General features: G+C 48.0%; 1 protein-coding gene and 1 long non-coding RNA gene across 9 annotated transcripts in view; one reads left to right on the top strand and one right to left on the bottom strand.

Annotated features, from left to right (window-relative positions):
• Positions 1-23,828, top strand: part of LOC110344461 (uncharacterized) — a 255,570-nt gene extending 231,742 nt beyond the window's left edge. For 2 of the 3 annotated variants that reach the window (XR_015444745.1, XR_015444747.1), the window contains exon 4: positions 12,792-23,828. This is a non-coding gene — a long non-coding RNA (uncharacterized LOC110344461). The remainder of the gene's footprint in view (positions 1-12,791) is intronic. The other variant, XR_015444746.1, reaches the window with a different exon arrangement.
• The window catches only part of Macroh2a1 (macroH2A.1 histone), a 64,405-nt gene continuing 50,352 nt past the window's right edge, over positions 10,242-24,294 (bottom strand). For all 6 annotated transcript variants that reach the window (XM_087194467.1, XM_004836212.4, XM_021237961.2 and 3 more), the window contains 3 exon segments: positions 20,520-20,609; positions 17,856-18,030; positions 10,242-10,991 (listed from right to left, as the gene is read on the bottom strand). In XM_087194467.1, coding sequence (XP_087050593.1) covers positions 10,826-10,991; positions 17,856-18,030; positions 20,520-20,609 — 431 coding nt within the window. In that variant the 3' untranslated portion in view covers positions 10,242-10,825.

Below are 24,294 nucleotides of genomic sequence, written 5' to 3'. Positions count from 1 at the left end.
TGAGGGCAAGAGCGGCCCATTAGCCCAGCTTGAAGGTGGGGGCTTCCGGCTTCGTTACTGCCCACCCTTGGTCCTTGGTAGACAGGTGGCCTGCAAGGTGGGGGCCACACTCCTAGCCTCTGGGTAAGGAGGAGCAGTCATGGGATGCCTGCCGGCACTGAACGCACCTACTGTCCTCCACCCTGGCTGAATGGCAAGGGGGCAGAGGAAGCTCAACTGATGTTCCTTTTATGCGTACTGACTTAGTAGAGTGCAAACATGTTAAAAGTTCACTTTCTCCTTTACAGGAGTCTATAAAAAGGCTCTTAAACTGGAGTCCTAGGGCCTCCATGAGACAAATGCAAGGCAAGGCCTCAGGGAGGTACAATGCTCCCTCTGCCCTTGCACAATGCTGGGAGCTGCTCTGGACATTGCTTCAGCACAGTGCCTGGCATTTGGGTTTGGCCATCTCTACCACAGTGGGTTCGTGCCAGTGGGAAGATGGGCTGTCTCTGGTGAGTCTTTGGCAGCTCTCCTGAGTACAAGAGATAGCAAACTTCCCTGGTCCACGAGAATGTCTCTGGCTCTATTGAGGTGCTGGCAATTCTGTATCTCTAAGCAAGCATGTCTGTGGGAGAGGAAATGCCCTAAGTGCCAACTCAGCAATAATCCTACTTGATGACTTGGGTCCTGGGATATCTTGTGGAGCTGAGAGAGAGAGTGGGAAGCCCAAGACAGAGAACAGAGCACCCAGGCAGTGCCTCTGGTGACCTTGTTTGGCTTTGAGAGCCACAGAGCCTCAAAGGTACTCTGTTTATGAGCAGTGCTCATTAAAGCATGGCTGAGTAAGTATGTGATGCACTTCCAGGCAAGCCCAGGGCAGTGTGGAGGCTTGGGGAAACTGCCTGTACTTCTGAGCCTCAGTTTCTCCATCAGACAGGTTGAGGAGTGGTCCTTCTGTTGGCCAGGTTCATGAGGATACACTGAGTAGGGGTTTTGTGGCCCAGATGGAGCTGGCATTGAGATCAGCTTGTTCTGCAAACACCTCACAGGTAGACAAGTGGATCAAAGTGCTGAGCCTCACTCTTGAGAGCCTGGCTGCAATTCCCCTGCCCTGCTCTCTGTGCTTTAGTATGTGCCACAGCTGTGCCTTTGAGCAGGACATGTGGGCCACTCTGAATCATAGGCACATGTATGGAGCGTCCACCTGACACTTGCTATTCCTTCCAGCTCTGCTGGTCAGACCTCTACAGGGGGCCATGGCCTTGAAGGGGTTTGCAGCATAGCTGGGGCCTTGGCCCATCATCTCCTACCTTGGCAACTTTCCCTGGGCAGTTAGAGAAGAGCTGTGGAAGAAGGTCTAGGGTCTGGGTATGTTTTGTGGAAACAGTGTCACCCCGTTGGCCTGGAGTGGCCCCTCACAAACCTAAGGCATAAAATTCCACACCAGTCCCAGGGACTTCTGGGACCCTCAGCCAGGTTTGAATAAGCTGGAGCTTTCCTGACCCCAGCAATGCTCAAAGTGGAATGACAGGCAGGAAGGGAGCACAGACACTCCATAGAAAAGACCTATCATCCTTCTATGTGTTCTAGAGCAGAGCTGCCCTGTACAACATTCTCTGGCACACCGGAGATGCTCTGTCATCAACACTGTCCAACATGGTAGCCACTAGCCACATGTGGCTCATATACTTGAAATGTGGCCAGTATGAATGAGAGGTTGAGTTCTTAACTTCATTTAATTTCTGTAAGTTTAAATTTAACCACATGTGGCTAGTGTCTACTCTATTGGACAATATAGTTCTAGAATGCTTCTTCTAAACTAGACATTGCCTGGTTCCTCTCTGAGCTGTGACAGCACCACATGGAGAGGGGCTCTGAGGCCTCCAGCATCCTCAGCTCCAGCACCCTCAGCTACGAATGCTGGGGTAATGACCATGGCATTGACTATGTAGATGAGATGAGCTGGTTGCTCTCAAACACTGGCTACAGCCAGAGTTTGGGTTTTAGCCATGGTACATACATAGCTTCAGTATGAAATAAAAATAATAGTAGTTCCCTTTTATTAGACATTTATGACCAGCGGTGTGGCCAGATCTACAGAAAAGGAAACTGTCCTGAAGAGGTGAGGTGATTTGCCGCAAGATCATATGGGTTCACTTACCTCTTCATGCCACTACCAGCTCCTCACATCACAGAATAAAGGACTAGTCAGGCTTCATGCTGAAGGAAAGCCAGAGTCTGGGGGATCAGAGTCATGGACTTCAGGGCATTGCTTTTCTCACTCAGGCTCCTCTATGTCAGACCACCTCACAGTGCTCCCCAGTATGAGACACCTGTCCCTCTGTCCTGTCATTTGTTCATGGCAGAGCCCTCCACTCTGGTGGCCAGGGAAGCAAGTAACTTCCCAATATACAGCTGTGGGAACAGAGATTTTGAGGGATCGAATGACCTGCCATAGATCCCACAGGGAATTGGCCAGTCCCCCCAGCCGCCAGGAGGCAGGACAGGCTCAGTGGCTTTCTGCCTTCCACCAACCAAGCCCTCCCTGCCTTGCTTCCACTTCCTGTGGCCACCTGCCAAGTGCGCAGGCCGCATCCATGGCACATTCTCATGAACTGGCTTCGAGAAGTGGCGTCCTCAGAGGTTGGGCAAGGCCCAGATGGGGTGGTCCTGTTCAGCGGGGCGGGTAGCTGACAGGCCTTAATAGGCACATTGTCCCTCACTGCTGAGAGTGCCGCCCGGCCACTTCCTCACATGCCTTGTACTGGATGAGCTCATGTCTGAGGCTGCAGGCGGCACAGAGAACCGAGGTTGGCTGCAGGGAGGCCCAGAGGCCGGGGAAGCCCGAGCAGGGGCCAGCAGAGTCGTGAAGCGGAACGTTGTAATGAGCGCCGCCGCTGGATTTATGGGGCTGCGCACGTGCGCCTGGCCTTCCTGCGAGGGCCTCTGCATGGGAACAAAAACAAGTCCTGGCCGGAGAATGGCGCGACTGGGTCTTAACAAGAGCCCACTAATTACTGGAAGGCCCCAACCAGGACCCCAGCCTGAGGAGCAGCAGAGTTTAGGGCCAGTTCCTGTGTCAGTTTGGGCTTTGCTGGAGTCCTGGGTCTCTGCCCAGCAGGAAGCACAAACGCTTACGGGCCCCAGCATGCAGACTAGAGCTTCTTTACTCACTGACTTTGAGGCCTAGGGGGAAAAAGATGCTGATCCAGTCTCACTTATCTTCATCTGTAAAATGGGATAAGATACTTTTCAAGGCCAATGGGAGTCAGAATAATAGAATAAAGAAAAGCTTATGTCAGGGTTAGTCATTCCTTGCTTTGAATGCTTGTTTGGCGAAGTTCTTGCTGTGTGGCCTGGGTAAGTCATTTGCTTCTCTGATACAAACTTACCTAGAAAATAGGGATATAGGGATCATTTTGCAGAGTTTTTGGGGAGGATTTGGTAAAATACTGTGCTCCTCAGTCTACAGTATTCACATCACTGCTACTAGCCACATCTCTTGCATTCATTGTTACTGTGGTTTTATGTTCCAGAGTGGAGGTAGCAGATGCCTCTGGGTCTCTCAGTGGGCTCCTTCATGGTCCTGCTGCCATTATGACTCTACTTGGTGCTGTAATGGACTAGGCAGCAGAGAGTGGGACCTACTTCCAGTCAGGGCCATATGGAGAACCCAGAAGGGCTGCTCAGCCTGTGCTGGTGATCACAGGCCTTGGGTGGAGCTGGCAGCAGGATCTAGTGCTCCTGTCACAAGGTTGATCTAGGAAAAGGAGCTTCCTGATGCCAGTGTGTGTGTAAGATGACCAGGACAGGCTAATAGTGGCCCGCCAAGGAATATCCTGTGGCCAATACCGTGATCTGTACAATATGTCCACCTGAGCTCACTGGTACGTGGGCAAGGGCTCCCTGCTGCATGACTCCAAAGTCCCTTCTGCAAACATTTTCCATTGTCTTTTCATTTACTGGTAATATAGGTTTAGTGTCTAACTCAAAAGGTCCCACCCACATCCATTCCCTTTCCAAATCTGGAGCAAGGCAGAGTGGACTTACCAGATACCATGAGATCTGGGCTGCAGTTAGCAGTATAGCAAGAGGGGGCTAAGCTGCACCAATGTCAGACTCAAGTGAAGCCACCATGTTCTCACAGAAAGTGAGATGTGTTACCCCTGGCTGCCACCCCAGGTTCACTTCTTCAGGGCTATAGTGTCAGGAATGTCTTTGAGGACATCACATCCCCAACAGGCCCTAACTCTTCTCTGAATCAAGCCTATTGCCTGCTACTGGCCTTTGAGTCCTGGCAGTGATTCATGCAGTCACCAAGAGGGAGCCTCACCCTGCTGCAGGCCCTCTGGGTAGGCGTGAAGGTATGGCAGGTGCTCAGGCACTGCCACGCCTTTGTGGAGGGCAAGGTCTCCCTCACTTGGCTACCATTATGTTCCCAGAACCTGCTACTGGGATTGGGCCAGAGGGTTTGGGGAATGTATGCAACATGACACTCAGTGTGTTCTAGCCATGTAAATGCCAGACAGTTGTCTGGTAGGCACAGTGCTGTGGCTGTAAGTGCAGGGTGAACAACAAGAGGGCATCTTGTCCAGATATCAAAGTCAAGGAAGGCTTCCTGGAGGAGGTGGAGGGGATGGATGTCTAACTGTGGAAACCTGCAAGACTGAACAAAGCCTGGTGAACTGGGATGTTCTAAGAGCTGAATTCAAGGCACGAGTGGCCCTACAGGATAAGGACAGGTGAAGAGAGGGCAGGTGTTTGATGAGGCTGGAGAGAGTGCTGGCCGTTTCCCCTTCCCAGGCCTCTGGTGGGGATAGGAGCCAGATTCCTGACTTCCTCAGGCCTCAGTTTCCTTGTCTGTAAAATGGAGACACTGATACCAGAGCTCAGGGCACTGTGAGGATTAAAACACAGTGTGTGTATTCTTGTGTATTCGAATGCGGACTGTAGGTTGTGAGGGGCTGAGTGGGCTGTGCTGATGGCTTGGGGGGCGTTGCCTTTGAAAAGCCTTGAGGTGGCTGGGGACACACATAAGTAGGCATGGGACACTGAGCCAAGGAGCTCTTGGGCAGCTGTGTTTCTCAGGTGCAATCCTAATGGGAGCTGTCCGCATCCTCCCAGTTGTTTGCATTTGCCCATAATTAAGCCTAGTGGTCTGTCAGTGACTGTGGACAGATGTATTATGCATACTGTGAGCTCAGTGGAAGTTCCTTAAAATTAGCCTGGTGCTTGCCAGAGATGGTGTTTCCTGGAATGCAGACTCAGGGCCAAGTGCACTCTCTGGTGGGGAGAGAGGCCTCTCAAGGTGGGACTCCATAGCCAGGACCTCCATGGAACCTAATGAGGGGCTGGCTGCTGGGTTTCAATTATGCACTGGGCCCTGGCTTGCAATGTTTGACTGACAGCTCATTACCCTGCTGCCATTTTGGGGCAGTGGAATTTAATCTCCCAGATGGGAAGCAAATCAATTTGCCCATCCACTGCAGCTGAGCCTACTTGAACTCAACTCTAATTTATTCTCTTAAGCTTAGGAAGCCTTGTTGTTTCAAGGTATAGAAATATCAGGTTTCCCAGTCAGCCTGGCCAGGGAGTGCACAGGCAGACATGCTGAGAAGGTCATGCCTGGGGCCTGACCTAAGAGAGCGATGGTGGTCAGCAGGGCACATGCCATCAGCCTGTGTCAGAAGGAGCTGGGGCTCTTGCTCAGTAGTCCAGGCTCATGAATGCTTAGGGGGGAGGCAGTGTGACATCTGATGGTGTTGGTATCAAAGTCACCCACCCAAGAAGGCTCAGAGCCAGAAGGGGCTCCTGCCAGCGAGGCCCATGTGACCTCCCTCTCCTGTGTGTTCTAGGACTATTATTCTGCACAGGGATCATCTCTGTGATTTCAGGGCTTGGACATAGGATACAGAGGGTCTTGGGATTCTAAGCGTTTAGTCCTCCTAAAGGTGAAGTTATAAACCTGAAACCATTGGTGACCTTTAACCTGTGACACTGGGTAGTTTCTAGCCCCTGCCCAGCAAGACAATCAGAGAGCTTCTTGGTAGAGAGCACAGGACTTGCTGAGGGTGCCAGGCATAAACACTGACACTGTGTGTGTGTTTGTGTGTGTGTATTCATTGTGCAGCATGGCTGCTGTGCCTGGCAGGCCCTAGCAGGAGTCCCAGGAGACCTGTTCTAAGTACTCCAGAGGGGATTGTTGGCAGCTCTGTAGATAGTTTTGGTCATTTCACAGGGTGAAACAGGCCCAGGAGGACCTCTCAAGGAGAAATTTTAGCTATGTGCTATGGGAGACAGCCCCAGATTTCTGCTCAAGTTGGGAGGATGTTTATTTGCATGTCTCTGAATTCTGCCCTCTGCCAACAGAGTACTCTGGAGTCTCCTGTGTACATGAGGGTGTGTGTGTGCCTGGGCATAGGGCAGTTGCTGAGGAAGGAGCAGAGTGGGAGGAGGGAAGTGCCTCCTATGGCTGAGGCAGTGTTTCTAAGACACTCTGGTCCCTGAGTTTGACAAAGCAGCTGGGGCTGGGTTGGTTTTCAGGGGTCAGGAAAAGGCCAATCTATTTACACACCTTTGCCAGGAGCATGGAGGGTGGTGAGCGGCTGGGGATTAATGAGCAGCATTATTACCTCGCCTGTCAGGAGGATCACGTGATAATATTTTGATATCCACACCCCCAGAAGCAAATACAACAGGTCAGGTTATAAATAGAAGAAAAGCCCAAGAATAGGCAGCCTCACCCCTGGCCATCAAGCATTTCCCTTTCTTCTCACCAGGAGTGGGTCCCAGGACCCCTCCACACCCTAGGGACTTTTTAGGTCGATCTCACAAAGGCGGCACCAAGGCCAACTCCCAAGATAACGCTGGCCAGTGGAGCTGGCAGTGAAAATTAAACATCACAATTGCTAAAGAGTAAATTGGCCAAGCCATCCCCTTAGGACCAGGGTGACTGATGCCGCAGCCTGAGTGACAAATTGGGAAATGAGAGGCCTGGCTTGCCTGCAGCCACCTGGCCTGGCCTAGTCAGGGCTCCTATCTCCCAAGAAAGGCTGAGCATGGACAGCCTGGGGCCCTGGGATTGGGAGAGCTGGGATTCTGCAAATTAGTGGCCTTTTTTTAAACCATTTTTTTTTTCTTGGTGTTTTAATGTAAGCTAGTTTGTCTGTCAGGGCTAGCTATTAGCTGTGGCTGTGGCTTTCAGGGCTGCTATAGCCACCTGATCTTGAATGGGAGGGAGGAATTCTGCCAGACAGACAAATCCATGGATGGACATTTTCAAAGGCTCAGGCCGGAGGCTGGGAGCAGAGCCTGGACTGAAGTAGCTGTTGTGGGTGGGAGTAGGGGATGCAGACCTGGGATTCTCAGCAGAGAGGACACAGGGAACTCCCCAGGCAGGGCTGGGGGAGCAGCCTATGTGCCAGCTTGCTATTTGTCACCCACTACTTTGCTCTCTTGGCCTAGGAGGTCCCAGCCTTTCCTACAAAGTCTAGCACTCGATTATTTGCTCCAGAAAACCCTCCAGGAACGCTCTGAACCAGTGAGCAGAACACCCTGCTCTAAGCCTCTCATTGGACAGAGACAATGTCTGACTTGCCTTTATTGGAGGCCTCATTCATAGTAAGCACTCCTTAACTCCAGCTGACCACTGTATTGCTTGAATACACATTTCGGTTCAGCTTCCATCCAACAGGTTTTTTATACCCCCGGGACCAGCCACACAGGCCCTGTGAGTGACTAGGCAACACACACTGACTGACTAGAGAATAGAATACTTATTATAACGGATACCAAATGAGAATCCAGCTCCAGGGAGGGTGGGGAGAGATCTGATTGTAGTCAGACAGAGCTGGGTTCCAATATCAGCTCCACCTTATATAGAGGTGTGGCCTTGGGGAATATGCTTCACCTCTCTGTTTTGTAGTTTCCTCATCTATAAAAGAGATAATGTTACATTCCTCACAGGGTTGCCATGAGAATAAATGAAGTGATGGATGTAGAGGACACACACACAGAGTGGTTATTATCAGTTTAGTCCCAGTTGGAGCCACGGTGCTTAGATCTCAGATGTAATTTAAAGAGGTTCATGGAGGTGTGCTGAGAAAATCATCTGGATTATTCAAGGCAGAGCCCAGCTGCCAAGGGCAAGGACTGTCCTTCAGAAACAAATGCGAGTGGGTATTGTTGCCTATGCAACTGTCAGAGCACAGGAGAGGGCTCTGCTTCACAGCAAACCCTGCCAGGCTGTCTCCACACAACTCAGGGCAAAGGGAAGGGCTGGGCTGGAGAACAACACTAACCTCAAGATTCTACAGGGTTTCCTTCCTCAAAATAATTTCATTCTTATAAACTGCAAACTTTTCTTTGGAATAGAGGCATGTATATATTTTAAGAGATTCCTTGCAGTTGAACTATTTTTTTAAATGTAATGAGTTCATCCTCTCCTTTAAATATAAGGCTGATGTCAGGGAGCAATTTTTGATTACAGTTTAAAAATCTAACTGGGTGGTTTAGAGATGATGGGAATCCCAGGCGATTTGAGGGCTCTTTTGCTAGGTTTCACTGAAAAGAGTATCTTCAGTGCACCCACATCTCAGGAGCATGGTGTACTTTGAATTATTCAAAGTTCAGAAACGCTGAGGTGATTATGGTAAAAGCTTCATCCAAAGCCTGACGAATGCAATTTATTCTTTTGTGCAATCACAACAGCAGAAACTCACTGCTTTTCTCTAGATACTTTCCAATCCTTTGGGCGACATCTAGTGGAAGATCTTTGAAAAATATAGCATTTGCTTCCATGGTATTTCTCCAAAGGAAATGCAATTTCATTTATACCTTACTTCCTTCTAGATGTTCAATAGTGGCCTCAGATGATTTCAGTATGAGTTACCAAGGTCAAATGGACTCTCTTGTTGCTGATTAGCGATCCTTCAGGAGCTGTATATCACTGTTTCAATCTGTTTATCACTTGTTAGCAATGTGGTCACTGCCAAGCATCTTCTCTCAGCCTTGGTGTTCTCAGCTGTAAAATCTATCTAAAGATGGGACCTGCCTTAAGGTGTTACTGCAAACAGCAAATGAAATGATGCCCATGAAGGACTCGTACAGTGGGTTTGTCCAGGCAAACAGCTCCGTGATATTATTAAGTGGTATAATTTTAAGATACATCCTCTAAAAAGACATGCCAGGTGTTTTCCCTCTCTCCTATAATCTAATCAAGAAATAGGAATACATAATCTAGACCCAGCAAAGATCTTGTAAAAAAAATTAACATTCTTAATAACACCTGACACTTGGGAAATTTGGAAAAATCAGTTTTTGGTTTGAGTTACAAGTGGTTGCCTTTTCACTGAAAAGATCAGTTATACGATATTCTAGACCAGCGATGGAAAACCTTTTAGAACTTTCAAGTGCTAACAGCCAGCCCACTGTGGCATGCATGCTGTACATTTTCTGCCACTGTTCTAGACTCTGGACCTGTTCTCATTTCGTGAGGCCCACTTTGGAAAGGAAGAGTGTGCATCCATGTTCTGCAGGATGCTGCATGTTTCTTCCCGTTAAGTCTGCTTTGAAGATGGAAGAAGGCTTCTGTGCATTTTAAACAAACTTAGATTAAGGCACAAGTATTTTTTGAAGCAAAAAGTGTCTGTTTGCTAATGTATTTTCGCTACTCTGGTTTTGTTGGGATCTCTCAAACTATATGCCTAAGCAGGTGGGCTGTTAAGAGGGTGTGAGAAAGCTGAGGCACATCCCAGAGAGTTTGGGTGGGGTGGCAGCTTGCCCTTGCAAAGCTTCTGGAGCCCCTCTGCCAGGGACCTTGCGCTGCAGAGATGACTGGCCCCACAGTACCAGCAGAGTGCACAAGGTTTCTGCAGCTCCATTTGGCAAGTGGCCCTGGGCACCCAGGCCCAGTCATGAGTCAGAGAGATTGGCTGAGGGGCCAGATGGGAGGGTGGAGTTTTGGCCTGTGTGTGTGTCAGCCTGCCACATTCTCAGCCATGTGGCTTTAGGTACCTTCCCTTCCTCATCTGTGAATGGGATAACACCTGCCTATGGTCACAAAACTGGCAGGTCAGACTCTATATGAATTCTCTACAAACCCCTGGGGGCCAGTGGATGGGCCCCTACCCGCTGCCACTGTGCAGCCTCCTGAGGGGTGGGCTGCCTGCCCCCCTCATCCTGTGACCAGGAAAGTCGACCTAGGACTTGCCACTCATAAGCACAATAACTTGAAACATGCCAGTCGCAAGAACAGCAAGAACAGTTTAACATTTTACTAAATCAATTCACACAAATTCCAAATTGCAAATATAATTAAGGACAACAGATTCTGTTCTGCCTTTTAAATCTTTCATTCTCAAATCCATCATTAAGACAAAAAGTAAACAAAAATTAGGTCTGTTGCAAATTCATGATTTTTCTTCTGAGGAATAAAAGACATTATAGTAAAAAGAACGCCACTGGGTGTACAATAAAGCACCACAACACACGGTTACAGACAGGGCTTCCTGGCTTCTGTGATGTGTAAAAGGGACCATTCTCCCCACTGCTCTGCATCAATCAGGATTTCATTAGAATAAAACTATAAAATCTCCTAGGTTACACTAGTCAGACACGGTCTGGAACACAGTGCTTAACAGTAATGCCAACTATCAGTGCTAACGTAAAAACATTTTAGAAGGTCAAAAACAATTAAACTGGAAACCAAAACCTTATTTTCCCTAGATGAGAAAAATTGAAAATGAAAGGGTTCTCGCCTCCCAGTAAAAGTGAAGGGGATTTTTTTTTTTCTTTTGAATCAGAGGCGGGGGAACAGCATGGGCTGTTTCTGGAGTTCTTCAGCCTAGTTGGCGTCCAGCTTGGCCATTTCCTGCACATAGATCCCTATACTCTCGCTGTCAAAGAGCACGAAGTACACCGTTTTGATGGAGGAGGACATCGTGGACACAAAGTAACTGGAGATGGCCTTCAGGATGAGCTGGGCTGCCGTCTGCTTGGGGAAGCCGTTCCTGCGGAGAGAGAGTAGACACTGAGCAGCCAGGCAGCCACAGTGATGGGGGTGCGGCCCCTCTCTGTGCCCCCTCCCACAGGAGGCCCCAAGGCTCAGCCATGTTCACTGAGCAACTTGTGCATGGGTGTGAGGAAACTCAGTGCCCATGAAATGGAGGACAGGCAAGGGCAGAGAGGTGAGAGGCACGAAGCAGAGTGAGAAGCATGCTTCTGGCACCCACAGGTTTTCTGAAAGGCAGCCAGCAAGCTGGAGCAGGGGGTTTTGTGGTGAGCATTAAGTGTCCAAGGACAATGCAAGCTTCTCCCATCATCCCTGACACTAGTGCTGTGCCTGGACCACACAGCCAGGGCTCCTGGTGCTCCCAGTCGGTGTTAGCCCCAGAAATGGCTGGAGGCTCTTTCAGAAGGTACTGATTGCTGTCCCCACACACAGAAAGGTGACACCTTTCACATCAACCTTTAGATTTCATGGCTGCTGGCCTAGAATCCACCCCCTAACACACACCAGCTGGTGCCACCCTAAATGCCAGGGCATCAGGGGCTGTGGGGATAGAACTACTCAGGGCTGAGTGGCCTTTTCATTTTGGGGACATCATTCAAGTCTCCAAATGTACTGGAATACATACATGTGATAACCTGAAGAGCCATAACAATTTTTGGAGGTAGGAGGTCAGAACTTAAAGGGAACATGAACTCAGGACTGAGAAGCTTAGCACTCATCGATCTGAGGCTGCTCCCAGTGAACACTAACAACCCAGGGCACACAAAGGAAAGTGGCAGAAACAAGATAGCTTGCCTGTTCTGGTGGAAATAACCTGGACTTGGAGCCAGTGGCTGTGGATTCCAGTACCTTATGATCCCAGTATGCACTTAATCATACTGAGGGTGAGGGTTTGGACCCACATTCACAGGGATTTCTTTGTTCACTGGCACATCTAGTCATCAGTCTGTCTGAGCCTATGAATCTGCTTAAGTGTGGGGCCAGCCCGCCATATGGGCTGGTCCGCTCCATTAGGTGGCTAGGTGGAAAGGTTTGCAAACAGGTGCGGTGAGAATTTCTTTCAGTTTTAAAGCACTGGTTGGTCCCCTGGAGAGGTGCACATATTCCACTGTTGTCAGTGCTGAGAACTCCAAGAAAACCATGCTGATTTGCTGTGAATCGTACAGAGCTTCACCCACAGCTCAACAGTGGAGACACTGGAACTTCTGGATGTTTCAGGAATGGAGCACCTTCTTAGAAGACAAAGGGTGTTGCCCCAGGGCACGTTCCCAGCCTAAGGACATTTAATGGGGTGTTACCTAGGGTCAAGGTTCCTTCACAGATGCTCCCCAGTCACATGTGCAGAGAGACAGTGCACACAAGGCAGCCAAGAGAAGAATGGCTCAGAGCTTTCAAGACCTTCTAGCTTTCTCACAAGAGACTCTGGTGGCTCCAGACAAACCAGTGAGCCCAACTAGAGACTAGAGGGAGGTGGGGACTCTGCAGGATGAAGTCTTTGATGAGTGTGGGCAGCTTGTCGTTGGCACCCATGCCTACACTCAGATCTAACAGCTCAGCCTGGCACAGCTGCTGTGACTGTCTTTGCAGGCATCAAGAACACAGAGGGAAGATTTTCTGGAAGATACATGTTAGGAACTGCTGGAGAAAGTAAACTTGATCTTCCCTTTGAGAGTCACCTCCCAGCAGTGCAAGCTATGTCCAGTTGTGGCTGGGCTCCCATGTCCTGCCACACTCTATGCGGGGTCAAGGGAAGGCACGGGTTCCTGCAGTCAGCGGACCTCTGTCTGTGGTTACCTAGATGCACCAGGACTGAGAGCTGTGAGGAGCCACTTGCTGCATGCAAAGCTGAGGACCATGCTCTGCCAGTTCCACACTCCCCCTGTAAGGGTGCCTTCCTGCCTGTCCTTTTTCATACCTACACAGGTAAGCTGGGCCAAGGGAGGGCCTATGGAACTATGTAGAATGGTAGTGTGTCATGTGACCTAATAGGCCCAGCTTGTCTCTGTGTCTGCCCAGCCCAGCCCAGCCCACTTCAGCTGTAACTTTAAGTACCAGGCTGTGGTGTGATGGAGACGGTGTGACCCTAGCCCATTCTTCCCTGCAGAGTGGGAGGCTCAAGAGCTTCCATGGAGCACCCAGAGTACTCCAATCACTCCTGCCAGGGCACAGGACTTCTGACACAGACTCTACAGTCCTCAGCCTTGGACCCCTGAAAAAGGGGGGAGAGTTTCCATGAGGGAATGTTGTTTTCTGCCCCTTACATCAGAGTTCTCACACTCCAGACAGCACCAGAGACATGGAGGCTGGTTGGGCTCTACCTGGACTTTCTGATCCCACAGGACTGGGGACCACTCTGAGAACCACTGTTCTACACAGAGCCAGCATGGATTTTATAAGTAGAACTCACACAGTAATAACCCACAAGTGGGAAGGAAGGTAATGATCAAAGGTTTTAGATCAGCAGTACCCACACCAGCATGATCTCCTGTTAAGAGGCTGTCCTTATGCCAGAAGGTACCCAACCTTCAAGGCTGCTGTTCGGAGTTTATGAATCTGAATGTTTCTGGAAATATCTCCTGTTGACAAAGCCATCCCTATGTTCTAGGAAACCACAACATAACTGAGTGCCCTGGACTTGCGTGCTTAGGACCATGCAGGCTGCCAGCCAGAAAGAATGGCAAAGGCAACAGATTTCCTGATGTTTTCAGGTAGGCCCCTAAATGTTTCCTAGCTACCTCAGTTAGATGCATTTGTAATACAATGGAATGCATCAGATGCCCTCATTTGTGCTTTATACACCCATCCCCACACTCTCAAATGGGGCCCCATGTAGTGGCCTGGGCAAGCCATTCCCATCTTTGCTCTGATGTCCAGCTAGCCTGACAGCTCTACCATCCCAGGCAGAGAAGCAGTACGGTTAGGAGCGCTGAAGTTCCCCATGCAACACAGAAACTGAGCAGCCCTGCGCCTGTACCTGATCCCATCCTGTTCGGGAATGGGAGAGGCAGCGTATGGAACAATCCTTTAAGCACCAGATGCTCCTCATCTTTTAAGTGGATAGTCTCAGAGTCTTTCTAAAGCCTAACACATTGCAGCACGGCCACACCACCCTAGGCCCTGTGGAAGCTGTGCCTGAGTGATTGTTATTTTCCTTGTAGTAGCACTAACACTGGGCTCAGGCCCCCAGACAGTGCTTTCCAATGTACAATGCCCAGGGTTTTGGAGGGGTGTCTTCCCTGACTGCTGCATGTAGCAGCACAGTATAGGCTCCCTGGTATGGTGCTGACCTACTGGCTGCCTTGGGAGAGCCTTCTGACCACTTGTTCATCTTTGGCTTCTGGCTGGCTGGGTTCCCTCACTAGCTGCATAACCACAGTTTGTCTAAAGGGCCATTACTGCTTAGCTAGGTCTCTGTCTTCCTCTCTAGCTCAGGTCTATGGTCTGTGACAGTCACGTGTCCCTCTGGCTGCATAGTCTGCCTTTCAAAGGGAAAGATGCCATAGAGCAAGAGGGTAAATGGCAGAATCAGATTTGGATTTGAATCCCAGCTGCCCTAGGGCAATAATTTTCTTCACTGGAAATAGGTCCTTTAAGGGTATACTTCATGAGAAGGATGCTGCTCTGGCTACCATCAGTCCCCATCCATTCTCCCTCTTTCTTCAGCCCCAACCTGTCCTGTAGGTTGTTTCTGCCTTCAGTTCCTTGGGAGCCAGACTGTGCCTTGATCACATTACTTCCTGGTCACACCTTACTTTGAGCAGACTAAAGCCAGGTCTGAGCTGCTGAAGTCATGCCAACTGTGTCCAGAACAGTCTTTCCCCATTTTCCTAGATGAGTGTAAGGGGTCCTGAGGGCTATCTCAGTGTGATGTCCTCTTGGGTCAGCCTGCTCAGTGATGGCTGGGGGATATGCACCTGAGGAAAAGCTCAAGCTCCTCCAGCCCTGCTGGGCATTCTCTCTTGCGGCCTCACTAGTACCCATGCTTTCACAGGACAGGCTAAGATGTGAGGAGAGGTCTATGGGGACTGCAGAGATCCACACAGACAGCATCTACAGCCAGGGGAGGGAGGAAGCCAAGCAGCTGTCCGCCAGGGACAGGCTGGGAACTTGCTCTGGATGGCTGGATAGGTGGAGGTGGACTTTTTCTGCTAAGTGTCTTGGCTGTTTAGGAGATGGGTAGGGCTGGCTGGCTTAGAAGCAGGTGATGTGGGAAATGGCTGTCACCCCCCATGTAGACACTTTTCTGCTGGGCTTAGGTTTCCCCCACTGTGCTGCTGACTGCCCCTTGTTCTCTACCATTTTCCCCAGTTTTGTGGGGCTTTTGAGTGACTGTTTGAATCTGTCCTAGCCAGGGGCCACTCCATGCAGAGAGAAAGACCAAGTCATCGGGTCCTCTGCTGAGAGTAGTGGAATCCAAGAGGAAGAATACTGAAAGGGGAGGATGAGGGTATCTTACATGGAGCTGCAGAGGGGATGAGGCAGCTGGAAAGTAGCATCACTGCAGGGCACAAATAAGCTAATTAGTAATTCCTTCATTGGGCCTTGGAGTTGGTTTCTGTCCTTTCTCCTCCACCCTGATGCCTAGCAGGCAGACAGGCTGACTGCATTGCCTAGGCAGGTCAGGGAATGCTAAGGTGTTCCCAGGCTCCATCACCTCCCTGTGTGACCTGAGGTGAGTTCCTTAACCCCTCTACACTTCAGGTTCTTTATCTTTGATGGACTTAAGAACAGTGCTTACCTCTGAGGGGTGCTCTGAGATAATGCAGGTTAAGGGTTTAGCAGGTGTCCAGGGCTGAGTGAATCCCGAGAAATGGAAGTTTAAAAGACACAAAGTAGCTTTCCTTGCAATCTCATAAATCTAAGGAAAGTTTAATCAAAGCCCCCAAAATAGCCATTCCTTACATACTGCTCTGGAGAGGGGTGTCTCCTAATGTCAAACAGAGCTTCGAGAGTAGGGTGTCCATAAATATTGTGACTAGAATGGCTGTGGTTACAAGGGGGCAGGTCTCATCTGCCCCCAGCCAGGGCTGACAGGCTGAGGAAGCAAATAGCACCTAGCCCTGTTGGCCTTTATATTGGGAGGGGCAGAGCCTCCCCTAGAGAAAGTGATTCCTATTCCTGTCCATGTTTGCATTTATATTGTTTAAATTCACCATGACTTTTATGCCAGAGACACTGGATGCCACCAACAAGCAGTTTTATTTCCCCCTCCTAACTCCCTGTGATTTACTGGCCGGCCCTGGTGTAATCCCATTCTTTCCTCATGAAAAGGAGGGCAGCTGTTTCCATGGCTGTGGGACAGAGTCTGCCTGACAGATGTGGGTCCAGGGAGCGTGGCACATGTGCTGCCTTTGGTATTTTGCTCTCTTAAAAGCCTTCAATTGATTATTTTAAAAAACTTTTTACTCCATGAAAAATATAAATAAGTTTGTAATAACAGATGCTCTTTTATGGGAATTACTTTTATGCTTCAATTAAAATTTTCCCAATAGCCATATGAAAGAGCGTGAAATTATTACCTCCAATAAAGGGTCCTATTGCCTTGCTCTTTGGAAGCACCTTTCATCAGAGTAGATCAAAGCACATCCAAAGCTCTAATTAACTGAGCCTCCGAGCCATCTGTGAGGAAAGGCAGTCCCTAAGGCCTCACTTGTTGTTAAGGAAGGTTAGGGTACAGAAAGGTTGATTGGTTTATGAAAGGTCACACAGCACACTGCCAAAGGATGAACCTCTGGGGAGGATGGGAAGGTGGGAGAAGCAGAAGTATGGCTACTTAAGCTTTGATCCACTTTTTAAAAGTAAAAGAAAATGGTCTTGAATCTACTTTGGAACTCACCCTGGCACTATAACATCTCCATACCTCTAGGGAAAGTTGAGTCACTGGATGGATGCCTGGTGACCACCTTGTGAATGCCAGGTGCTCTTAGAGCTGATTGAAAGACCTTTTAGATATTCTATCTTGGTTAGCTTTTGATTTTGATGTGCATTTAAATGGTTTTGACTTTTAAAATGATGTTCCATGTATGCTTCTGATAAGAGACTAGGATAAGGAAGCTCAGGGACTGGAAATATAGATGGTCACCCAAACAACAGGAATGTGAGCAGGAGTCCCCCAGCTTGTCCCCTCAGACTGGTGGTGCAGCTGAGTACAGTGTGCAGAAGCTCTGGAATAGGCTTGTACTTTCACTAGGCTTCTGCTAAGGAACCTTCCCACCCCATTCACAGGCCCCTTGCACCATGGGCCGGGCCAGGAAGGGGTGCCTGGGGAAGCCCTTATCCTGCCATCTGCTTGCTAGAGGCAGTGAAAGGCTCCAGAGCAGGAGGGTCAGGCGCAGCCAGATCTCCTCCAGTGGGGTCCTTTGGTGGGTCCTAATGACCACGTGTGACTGCCTGGGCCACAAAGAGAGCCAGCCATGGTGGCAGTACCTGCCTGTGGACAAGGCCTTCTGAGCAACATGACAAGAAGTCCACTCAGAGCTGGGGCTGTGGCTACCACTTGAGGCACAGAATGCTAGTGTTGGCAGAATTACAGGGACTCCCTAATGGGAAAAGACAGGAAGACTTTCTGTGCCCCTTGTGAATGTGAAAGGCAAGTGTTAGGGAAAGAGTAGCTTTCCGCGTGTGGCACTGGCTATCGTAAATCAAGTTCTGTATCATCCCTGGGCATCATGTCTTATTATCTCTTTAACTGCCCCTCATCATTATTTAATGTTTCCATTCTCCCTTGGTTCATGCTTCTGGCTCTGACAGAGGGAAGACATGAAGGCAGCCTCAGTAGGCCTCAGAGTGACAGTTCCAGTTATGGGCCATGGGGGCAGAGAAATACACCTATAATGGACATGATAACAAATGTGCCCCCTACCTGCCGCTGCCAATAGATGGAAATGCGATGGATTTCAGCTTCTTATCATCAGCCAGGGCCAGGCAATTTTTCACTGTCTTTTCCAGAAGTTCTTCACACTTGTCCGCACCCCAGACTGGGCTATTACAGTGGATCACAAACTTGGCGGGTAGGCCATGGCCTGCACTGACAGCAGCTGGAGGGGACAAGTAGAAACACATGTCACAGGATGCCAAACACAGGCCCACTCTCTGGCTTCAGTGTGCCTTTTGTAGGCCTGTGTCCAAGGAGGAACACAACTGTCTGCTATGCTGTCAGCACAGGAAACTGTTCAGGATTTATTTTCCTCACTCAGAGGGGTGCAAGGGAGCCAACCCCACCCCTGGAAAGCTGGCATGTGGATGCATTCCCACCAGATTGATTGATTGATTGACTGATTGACTTTTTTTTTGGTACCAGGGATCGAACTTGGGACCTTGCGCTTGCGAGGCAGGTGCTGGAACCACTGAGCTAAATCCTCGGCAGATAGACTGATTTTTGAGACAAGGTCTCACTGTGTAGCCCAGGCTGCCCTCGAACTTGCAGTGATCCTCCTGCCTCAACCTCCCAAGTGGTGGGATAACAAGTGTGCACCACACCTGGCTCCACCAGGAGTTTTAACCAAGATTGTAGCAGAGCTTCTGTCTACCTCAAAAGCACGCAGGTGCTCCCAGAAGGCAGGGCCTTATCCATCTAACTCCACTGGATGTGTCAGAATGTTTGCTGGTAACTATGATGTATCTCTAAATTTACCAGCCTCTGTTCAAAATAAACCTACTAGGAGAGTGCTGAGCACCCTGGCTGCCCACTATGGCCAGCCTCTCTGGGTGGGATTGACTGTGCCCACTTGTGCAGGCTTAAATTGGTCCTTTAGGATGCAGCTTTTCCTAGAAGATAAGCCCATTTCCAGCTCCATATTTGTCCACAGGGGTTTACCTCCCCCTTGTCATATCTAAGGACACAGGCCTCAGGTCTACCTGTCTCCCTGTCTCCCTGTTTTAAGAGGCTCTGCAATGAAAGCAGTTCCAGGGTCAGTGGGTTTGGTGAGGGCTGCAGCTAATCACTCCACTGCTCAAGCTGACACCCAGACTTCTATGATGAGACCATTTTTCGAGGAACAACTATCAGCACTGTCCCAGGGGATACAGGTTAAGGTTATGGCACTAGGAGAAACTGGAGGAGTGATTTATAGGAAGTGTCTCATGGTGCTATAGTAATAGCTCTAAACAAACAGTCCAGGCTCTGAGTTTAAATAGTGGCTCCATTCTGTCACTGGGTTCACAAGCTCTGGGCAGAAGTGCTGCCCTATAGCAGCCTGCTATTAGGAGGTTTAATTCCCTGTTTGTCCACATATGAAGCCATTGCTAAATTATGCATGAAAAGGGGCTAGAAAGGAACATTAACAGATTATCTCTGGGAGTAGAAAAGGGACATATTTTCTTCTCTTTATACTTTAAAAAATATTTTAAAATATTTTAAAAAATATCTCTTAGAAACAAGAAAATATCTGAAGCATGCTAAAACTAATGGGTTTGCTGCAGCCAGGCCTCTAGTTTCACCAGCAGAGTTAGTCATGATGGCACCAAGCTGGCTCCAATTAAGACTGTACTGAGAGTCACCAGTGGGGCTCAAACAGAAGCAATGGTGAGAAAGGGACCAGCAAAAGGCCAGCAGCCTCTGGCTGGCCTGCCTGGGTGCACCTTCCTTTTGCACATGTGGGACACTGGTGGAACAATGGGAAGGACTTTAGTGCTCCTCCTGTCATGTCTCTTATAGGCAAAACAAGATGTGGCAGAGCAGAGGTCAAAGGCTCAGATCAGCAAAGGGAATGCCACTTGTTTACCCCTAATAGAGGCCCTAAGACTAACCCTGGATGGGGGCCATGGGTTGTCACTGGAGGAAGAGCAGCAAGGCCTGGTGGCATCACTGAGAAAGGACCTATGTAGATGTTAGCAGTTTTTAAGATTCACTTTTAAAACAGAAGCAGGATTTGATAAGCAGAATTGGCATAAGGGATCATGGAATGAGGGGAAACCAGAGTCCATAGTGAAGAAGGGGAGGGCCCATCTTCATACATAGCTGGGATGCTGCATACTGCATATCCCTGCATGGACTCAGGAGGCCTCTGTCCTGCATACCCTGACCACCTAAAATTCCAAATTTAGGCCTGCAGCTAGAAGTACCTTGGCTCTAGGTCTTACCAATACTTCTCATGTCACAGTCATTTTCTTCCCCTCTTCCATCAGGAAAGGTGCAAGTGGCAAATGAAAAATGTGTATTTATATATTTTCTATTAAGAATACAGTGAAGATTATTAATACGCATCTCTTATTAAGAGTTTTGCAGATGGCTCAGTATTGCTGTCTGCAATTCCCAGCATTTAGATTTGCCAATCTCAGGTCATATAATCCCTTAAAATTTCCAGTCTAGATGCTATATAGAAGCTATTTTAAATAATTTAAAAAATTACACAGGTGACTTTCATGAAGCTTAAGCTCTCCTGACAATGCGCATATGATAAAATTCTAAGCAGTAAAGTCTCAAGCTCTCCACCTTGGAGATGCATTTGCACCCCTGTATCCTAAACAGTCTCCCCAATACCATACATGCCACACCCAAATAAGCACAGGGATTTCCCTATCTCACCTCCAGCTACTTCCAAGGGCCCATTTTTTTTCCGGAGCTCCAGAACAGCTTCCACAAACTCCTTGCCACCCTTCTTCTCCAGCGTGTTTCCTAAACAAGGACAGGGTGGGATCAGAATGCCATTCTGTGTCTTCTTACACACATAGACACTTAACATGTCAAGTGATTACACACTGTAAATGATCTGACTAGCTAAATTTCCATAAGACTGCAAAACAGGAACTATGCTTTGGCTAATTCAGTGAAGTGAAATCTTGAAGGGATTTACCACAGCCTAGGTACCACTCTGGCATTGCTGCTTCTCCTAGCATCTGTGCTGTGCCTTATGTGAGTCAAACTCAGGATGATGATGCCAGAGATGCTGAATGAGATGTCTGTTTCCAGTAAATATGCCTGTGCTGCAGTCTTCACATGCATAAGACATCAGCTGGTGCTGGTTTCCAAACCTAACACTCACCCTGGCTTTCCTCCCGGTCTCTGGAAAGAGGCCCCAAATAAGGACGTCTGCAAAGCAGGAGATCATGTTCCTATCAGGCAGCCAGCTCTCCTCCTGGCAGGAGGCCCAGAAGAAAGTGTTCATATTTGGCCACCTCTGGACCCGCATTACATGCTTAGTTCCTATTTTGCAGCTTTGGCATCATATGTGAATACAAAAAGAAAATGGCCTCAGACAGTATTTTCTTAATTATACTAATGATTCAGAATCATTTTAGGGAAAGGAGGGCAACATCAGAAGCAGAGCTTAAAGATGAACTTGTATAAAAGCTTAGAAAGAAGGACGTTTAACTGTTCAGGACTAGATTTAAAACAATCAATGAAAGTCAGGAGAACTGTGCTTTCTTGACTTAGGGTACTTGCTAAGTTATCAAACAAGATTACCAACATCTATGAGAACTTTGGGTTGAACATCTCATGTGAGCTAGCAAGCAGCAATCAAAGTTACTGGTGTTCCCTTTAAAGGGATCATCCTTCAAAATTTGGCCAAAATATGGCCTAGTTCTTCCTTAAGCTCTGGTTCCTCAGGTATGCACATTTTAAAGTACTTTTCCTCACAAGAGGATAAAATACTCCCCTTAAGATTCACCATTTGTCTTGAAATATTCAAGATGTACCTGGCACAATTCTGGAATAGGTAAGTCAAGGTTACTGAAATATACCAGCCCAAATTCTCTTTGGATTCACACTGCAGTGACTAGATCTATTTATATTAGCAAAACCTGCCTCATTCACATACTTGTTTTATAGAGGTGATCTAACCCCAGGAAATGTCTGGAAGGAAAAAGCAAATAGCCTGGTCATTTTTACAAAAAAGATAGGACCAGGGCTACTGGCAGGATCTGAACCTGTCACTTCTCCATTGCAGAAGTTTGGAGTGTGTGAATGAATGCAACCAACAGCCTCCTGCCCACAAGGAGCTCTCAGCTCTCTAAGAGAAGGCTGGACTTAAAAACTTTTAAGTGGGATCCTGTGTTGCTCCTTGTTATCTCAGAGGGCTCCCATGTTTTCACCTGTTTGGAAAAGCAATGTAAACTTTACATGGCAGGTGTCACTCCCAGAGACTTCCTACCTACTGCTACATGTTTGTAATGAAGTTAAGTATCACAGGCAGCAGCTGAATGGGTCATGTTGCCGAGGGAGCAAGTTCTGGGTCTCTTGTCCCTGTTCTACCCACCAGAACTGGATACAGCACAGATGTGTTCACCTAAAATACAGGTTCACCTGAAACATCTACGTAGCTGAGAGAAAGCAACGTGGAGTCCAAAGTGGCTAGTTTTTAGGTCTAGTTTCTCCCCCTTAACCTATTCTCAAACTTGAGGGGGAGGAAACAAATTATGTGATGGGTTGGATCATTTAAGGTTCTCATTCTCTATAATCTCTACACTTTGAGAACCAGGAAATTTGGAAAGTAGAATAAAATCAATTCCATATTAAGACTACCAACTCCTTTCTAAAATTTAAAATATTTCCTAAGAAAATGGGCTGATTTATAATTAAAGGTGTTTTATCTTAGGAAGAGTGTTTACTTTAAAATACTTATAATTAAATATTACTTTAATTAGAAGTAAAATCACAAGTTAAAATAAACTTAATGCATTTCCCAACTTAAAAATAGAATCCTAGGTTGCAGGCAATCAACCCAGTCAGGACTTGACTCCTACACACACATATGTATGCACATGTTCAGGTAGACACACGTGTACTTTTTAACAAGAAACAGGCCCATTTTCAACCATATTGTCAACACTCTTATTGTAAGACTCTTGCTTTTTAGCCTTAACTTCAGGGTTAATCATAAAGCAATTGGCTTATTTGCCCCCAAGCATAAACATGTGTTACTCCCATGAGAACAAGAACATTATTTCATGCTTAGAAAGCAGGCATAAGTATCAGTGTTCAAAACAGCCTAAGCGAAAATTTAGGCTTGGACAAATGTCAGGCTAAGCCTGTGGTCTATTTCACTGTTAGAAAGAACTTTTGATGGGTAAAAGTTAATCACTGGGGCTAGGCATTCCTGCACTCGAATTCCTTCTTCCAGCAGTCTCAGTACTCAGGAATTCACACCAAAAATGAGAAGTGGAGTGATTACTTCCTAACTTCCTCTTTTCCCCTCTCACACGTGAAAGTGGGAGCTGGAACCAATTGAAGCCATGTTATGAGTCTGTTTTTTTCTTTTGGGACTGTACAAGGTATCTGGGGTCAGTACTAGTTTGGACTGGGTTGCTAAGTAAAGAAAGCATGGAGGTAGGCTTTGGAAGACTGGGTTCTGGCCCTGGCAGTCTTTCCTTTGAGATTTTTCTCTAGTGGTGTCAGTGTCAGTGATGATATATGGTATGACCCTGGGAAAGTTCTTGGGCCCAGGTTGCTTATGTGCCCTTCCCTTGTGCCTATCAGTTGGCTGTGGGCAAGCATGTCAGAGGAACAGAATTAGCACCATCATTATGCCAACAAGATCAGTGTGGGAAGGACTAGGCTCTTCAGGGGAACAATTGGCTCTGTCTATCCCTCCCCAGTTCATTGTAACCCTGTTTCAAACATTTCAGCTCTCCCCTACTGTGTCTAATTTTGCTGAAGACGAGTCTCACCGATCATAGCAGGTCAGCCAACTTTCTCTTCTTGTGCCTGGGTCAGATACTTTTGCCCAAGAAGCTTCATAATTTCCATTTCATCAAATGCCTGGATGGCAGAAGGAACCCAGGCCTTAGTCACTCTCAGCTAAGAGGAAGACAAGCCTTCCCCTGTTAATTTATTTTTTTCCAAGTAACTACTTCCCTCCCTGATGAGTTAATAAAGGAAACATCTTTCTCTTAAGCTACTGGTTTTAGGAGCACTTAAACTCCTCCAAACTCTTGTGAAAGGGAAGATAGATAGATAGATTGATTGATTGATTGATTTTTAGTACCGGGGATTGAACTCAGGACCTTGTGCTTGCGAGGCAGGCAGTGGCACCACTGAGCTAAATCCCTGGCCCATGTGGAGCTTATTTTAATTGTCTAATGCCTGATTTCACTTTGGCCTGGCAGACTTGGCAAATTCTGACTTTCCATCATTTGTCTTCCCATTGATGTCCAAAATCCAAAATGCTTAGGAGAATAATTAGCTCAAATTAGAGTGGGAAGATGGCTAGCAGAAGTCTCTGCTACTGACACAGAACAGAACTGGACAGCTGCAGGGTGCTGAGCTATGGCACATCCCATGTCCAGGGCCCAAGAAAGTCCTGATCTCTTCATTGTTCAAGATTACTGGATTCTGCACTTACTAGGACTGTTAGCATTCT

Source organism: Heterocephalus glaber, unplaced genomic scaffold (genome assembly GCF_053883595.1).
Source record: "Heterocephalus glaber isolate CG9 unplaced genomic scaffold, H.glaber_assembly_v1.0 deba00001606, whole genome shotgun sequence".
Classification (NCBI taxonomy): Eukaryota; Metazoa; Chordata; class Mammalia; order Rodentia; family Bathyergidae; genus Heterocephalus; species Heterocephalus glaber.
Note: the sequence above shows the minus strand (reverse complement) of the source record. Positions and strands in the feature narration are given on the sequence as shown.